This window comes from Amblyraja radiata, chromosome 1 (assembly GCF_010909765.2).
Source record: "Amblyraja radiata isolate CabotCenter1 chromosome 1, sAmbRad1.1.pri, whole genome shotgun sequence".
Lineage (NCBI taxonomy): Eukaryota > Metazoa > Chordata > Chondrichthyes > Rajiformes > Rajidae > Amblyraja > Amblyraja radiata.
In genome coordinates, this window is record NC_045956.1 from 189,601,749 (window position 1) to 189,607,216 (window position 5,468).

Below are 5,468 nucleotides of genomic sequence, written 5' to 3' on the forward strand. Positions count from 1 at the left end.
CGGCCGGATCAAAGTCCCATAGATCTGCATCATGACATACTAGCTCTTATATTCAATGTCCCTAGCAATGAAGCAATGGGTGTATGGAACAAGCTGCCAGAGGAGGTGGTTGAGGCAGGTACTATTACAATGTTTAAAAGACACTTGGACAGGTACATGGATAGGACAGGTTTAGAGGGATATGGGCCAAAGGCGGGCAGGTGGGACAGGTGTAGATGGGGCATGTTGGTCAACATGGGTGAGTTGGGCTGAAGGGCCTGTTTCCCTGCGGTGTGACTGTGAGCTCAGCATAATGGGAATGTTTGGTTTTCTGTCAGGATTCCCGTCGGGAGTCTAGAGAAGGGTCTCGGATGGAGGAGGGCCAGTCTGGCATCCGAAGAGTGGCCTCCCCACCTGGTCAGGGGGCAGAGTGCCGGGCCCAGCCACTAGCCCTGCGTTCCCAGGACACCAGCCTGTGTCGGTGGCTGATGGGCCTTGACCAGGAAGAGGAGCAGGAGGAAACGGAGATCGTGGAAAGTATGATGACAATTATCCCAGCTCCACAGGACCTTCCCCAGCCTGATCCCGAGGTAGGGTGCAGGGGTCATGGGTGCAGGGGTCATGGGTACAGGGCAGAGGCTTGGTTTGGAGGAAGGTTGGAGTGCAGAGGGAGTGTGGAGGAGGTGTGGAGGGTGGAGGGGGTGTTGAGGGGGTGAGGGTGTGTGGAGGGAGTGAGGGAGTGTGGAGGGAGGGTGGAGGAGGTGTGGTGGGAGGGTGGAGGGTGGTGGAGGGAGTGAGGAGGACGTGTGGAGAGAGAGTGTAGGGTGGAGGGAGTGTGGAGGGAGTGTGGAGGGAGGGTGGAGGACGTATAGCGGGTGGAGGGGTTTATTCGCTGGGTATTTGCCGTTTGGGAGACTGACGTTGCCCACGGCTGACATTGTCCACATTGCTGCCATTGACCAGGGCCCCTGCGACACAAACCCCCACAGCCCAGAACACACGGGGTTCGGGGGAACTGTCTGCACCATCTATACATCTCCCCCTCTCTGCACCCCTTACGCTTCTCCACCTCTCCCCCTCTGCCTCCCCTCCCCTGTGCCCCACCTGGGTCCCACCCACCTCTCCTCCCCCCCCCTCCTGCTACTTTCCTTCCACTAACTTCACAATTCGCAACTCTTCAATCCTGTCTCACACCTGCTTTTATTACTGGCCTTTGTTCAAACAATATGCCTATCAAGAACCTCCCTCGCCTGTGTCCACCTACCTGCCACCATTGCCTGCCACGCTTTGTCCTGTCTCTCTCATCTTTCCCCACCCCCCGCCCCACACACACACACACACACACACAATCAATCTGTGGGTGATTCCTTGTGTCACGTGCCAGTGGGGGACGGGCAATGTCGGAGGAGGGGCGGGCGGTTGAGATTCACGTTCTTGGACCATTGGGATTTCTTCTGAGCAGAGGTGACCTGTACAAGAGGGATGGGTTGCACCTAAACTGGAGGGCCATCAATATTCTGCTGGTGCTTGCTGACATTAACTCCATCTGCCATCTCTCTGCTGATTTCTGGAACTGTTCTATATCCCACTGTATACGTTGACAGCCTTCCTAAAGTCCACAATCACAGCACTCTTGGTGTCATCTGCAAACTTACTAATTAACGTGTCTTTGTTTATGTCCAAGTCATTTAAATATATCACAAACAGCAGAGGTCCCAGCATAGATCCCTTCGGAACTCCACTAGTCACCGACCTCCAGCCTGAAGGTTCTCCTTCCACCACAAGCCGCTGTCTTATATCAGTGAGCTCGTTCTGAATCCATACGATCAAGTCACTGTTAATCCTGTGCATCTTAATCTTCTGGATCAGCCAACCATGGGGGACTTTATCAAATCTACATATAACTAAAAATTGGGAATAGGGGAAGTACAACAGGATCTGGGGGGTCCTTGTCAATGAAAGTAAGCATGCAGGTACAGCAGGCAGTGAAGAAAGCGAATGGCATGTTGGCCTTCATAACAAGAGGAGTTGAGTATAGGAGCAAAGAGGTCCTTCTGCAGTTGTACAGGGCCCTAGTGAGACCACACCTGGAGTATTGTGTGGAGTTTTGGTCCCCTAATTTCAGGGGACATTCTTGCTATTGCGGGAGTGCAGCGTAGGTTTACAAAGTTAATTCCCGGGATGGTGGGACTGTCATATGCTGAGAGAATGTAGCGGCTGGGCTTGTATACTCTGAAGTTTAGAAGGATGAGAGGATATCTTATTGAAACATATAAGATTATTAACGGTTTGGACACGCTAGAAGCAGGAAACATGTTTCCGATGTTGGGGGAGTCCAGAACCAGGCGCCACAGTTTTAAGAATAAGGGGGTAAAGCCCCTGTCCCACTTGGATGACCTATGCCGACCTTTTTATACGCGTGGACATTTTTTATCAGGTTGGGAAAACGCCGCAACCTACTTGAGACCATGAGTATGCAGAAACCACTCACGAGCATGAGGAAGAGTTACAAAGACCTCCCACGACCTCCTGGTGATCATGCTGCGAGTATGTCAAGGGCAAACTCGGCAGAGGTCAGCAATTAGGTCGTACAAGTGGGACAGGCCCTTAAGCCATTTAGAACGGACACGAGGAAACAATTCATACACAGAGAGTTGTGAGTGTGGAATTTTCTGCCTCAGAGGGCGGTTGAGGCCGGTTCTCTGGATACTTTCAAGAGAGAGCTAGATAGGGCTCTTAAAGATAGCAGAGTCAGGGGATGTGAGGAGAAGGCAGGAATGGGGTATTGATTGGGGATGATCAGCCATGATCGCAATGAATGGCGGTGCTGGCTCGAAGGGCCAAATGGCCTCCTCCTACACCTATTTTCTATGATTGGACAAGGTAGATGCAGGCAAAATGTTTCCGATGTTGGGGGAGTCCAGTATCAGGGGTCACAGTTTAAGAATAAGGGACAGGCCATTTAGGACTGAGATGAGGAGAAACTTTTTCACCCAGAGAGTTGTGAATCTGTGGAATTCTCTGCCACAGAAGGCAGAAGAGGCCAATTTGCTGGATATTTTCAAGAGAGTTCGATTTTGCTTTTAGGGCTAAAGGAATCGAGGGATATGTGGAAAAAGCAGAAAAGGGGTACTTATTTTAGATGATCGGCCATTGTCATATTGAATGGCGGTGCTGGCTCGAAGGGTCGAATGGCCTACTCCTGCACCTATTTTTCTTTGTTTCTATGTTTCTAAGCTGAAGCCACTCCGCCTCAGTGGATGAACCATCCAATATGTCCTCTCTGAGTGCCACCGTGATAGTCTCCATGATCAGTAATGTAACTCCACCACTTCTTTCCCTCGCTCTCCATCACGTGTGAAACATGGAAACTCCACAACATTGAGCTGCCAATCTTGTCCATCTCACAACCATGTTTCCCAATGGCCACAACATCATAGTTCCAAACACTGATCCAGGCTCCAAGCTCAATTGCTTTCCCCACAACACGCCTTGCATTATAATCAACACACTTCAGCCCATGAGCATCACCATATTCCTTCACCCCTTCTTGCCTGTCTTTCCTTTGAAACTTGTGGTCCTCACTTTTACCATCGCAATACCCCTCCCAATTTCTGACCTGCTCTGGTTCCTACCTCCCTGCCTCTCTTAAACTCTCCTGTATAGCACTAGCGAACCACCCTCAAGGATACTGTTGTCCAGCTCAGATCAAGCCGTCCCTCTTGTACAGTTCACCTCTGCCCCAGAGATCCCTCTGGTCTAAGAGTCAGAATCAGATGATGGTGCTACCCTGTACGGGCTAACCCTGCATTAGGCTAATCCTGCTGTTCTTTGATGCCAGGAATCTGAGGTCCCTGCAGAAGCCTCCACCGCGGGGAGGGGGCGCTACAGACCGCAGGGCAAGTGTTGCCATCGAAGGTCCGACAAGCAACAGCAGGTGCCCAGATCCATGGACAGGTTGGAGTTGGAGGGGCACCAGCAGGTAGCGGAGGTGCCCAGGTCCGTGAGCAGGGTGGAGCTGGAGGTGTCCAGAGACACGGCACCCTCTCCCTGTGCCACCTTCTGGATGCCGCGTTGTGTGCAGATGATGCTGAAGAGCCAGCGCACCCGTCTGCCCTCCAGCAACGCCGTCACCTTTGACCAGTTTGGAAACATCTCGTCGGTGCAGCGCCTGGAGGCCGGCCGTTTCCGCTGGCACCGCCCCGCGCCCGTCTTCCAGCTGCTGGAGGAGGCGACAGGCTGCGGCAGATGCCGTCGGCGCGGCGACCCGCCCCTCAGGCGCTTGGTATTCCGGAGCCCACCCTTGCCGCTCCGGCCCGGCACCGGGAGAGGGACGGGAATGCCGGGGAGAGCCGCCGGCAAACCGCCCAGTGGCACCGTGGGTCAGAGGCCGATGTTGCCCCACGCCCAACACACTCCCGACTTCCCAGAGTTTATTCCCGACGGGCCGAAGGACAGGAATCATCCCCACTGCGGCCGGCACCCTCAATGGGAGGCGTCATCACTGGATCAACTTCAGCCCATCAGCAGCAGCCTAGTGCTCCCTCCCATTGCCCTGGATCAGCTGGCTGTAGACCTCTCATTGTAGGCCCAGAATACACTTGTGTGTAGCAATGGGCCCACTATTCCCCTCCCCTCATCTCCTCCCCCCCCCCCCCCATCCCCTCTCCTCCCCGCCCCACTACTGTCATCTCCTCCCCTCCCCACCCATCATCTCTCCTCTCCCTCCCTTCCACCTCAACCCACTCCCCTCCAGTCTTCCATTCTCCCCTCCTCTCCTGCCCCCTCCTCTCCTGCCCCCTCCCATCCTTCCCCTCCCCGTCACCACGTGTGCACAACACATTAACAAATAACGCCCCTACCCTTCCTACAAAGGCAGCAGGACAACTCTATAAAGGATTTGCTTACACTTAACATCAGGACAAGAGAGTTTAATTGTCGAATGTGTGTGTAATGGGACAATAAAATACGTATTGCTGCAGCTTTGCAGCCCCTTAACGAAATGAACTCACAAATGACTCATAATTATTGCAATAACACTTGGATAAATAAATATTCATGCACAATAGATTAACTGAATAACAGTAATGATTGCTAACCAGTCGAGCATCCAGAAATACAGTCTGTAGGAGATGATAGTTGCTGAGTTTAGACAAAAACTGCTGGAGGTCAGGCAGCATCTCTGGGGAAAAGGAATAGGTGAAGTTTCTTCAGACTGAGTCAGGAGAGGGAATAAAGGTATGAAAAGTTGCAGAACAAATCAGAGCCAGCACTAATGACTCGGGAAAGGTGGAGCCCACAATGGTCGATTGTTGGCTGGTGAGGAGGTGATAAACAGGCCCTTCGGCCCACCGCGCCAATCAGCGACCCCCACCCATTAATTAATGCTATCCTACAGACACCAGGCCAATTAACCTACATACCTGGCTGAACGTCGAAACCGGAGAAATAACACGCAGGTCTTCACGGGAAGAAAGTGCGAACTCCGT

At 52.7% G+C, this 5,468-nt stretch overlaps 1 protein-coding gene across 1 annotated transcript; it reads left to right on the forward strand.

Moving 5' to 3' along the window:
• Positions 1-320: 320 nt before the first annotated feature.
• LOC116982787 lies at positions 321-5,158 on the forward strand. Its single transcript, XM_033036239.1, has 2 exons — positions 321-569; positions 3,821-5,158. Exons 1-2 carry the CDS (start codon positions 351-353, stop codon positions 4,565-4,567), a joined length of 966 nt encoding a protein of 321 aa, XP_032892130.1. The 5' UTR covers positions 321-350; the 3' UTR covers positions 4,568-5,158.
• The last annotated feature ends 310 nt before the right edge of the window (positions 5,159-5,468 follow it).

Excerpts from the sequence above, each read along its gene's own strand:
- LOC116982787 (XM_033036239.1), top strand. The coding sequence starts at position 351 with ATGGAGGAGGGCCAGTCTGGCATCCGAAGAGTGGCCTCCCCACCTGGT. Across the intron at positions 570-3,820 it reads TTCCCCAGCCTGATCCCGAG|GAATCTGAGGTCCCTGCAGA; the intron begins GTAGGGTGCAGG and ends CTTTGATGCCAG.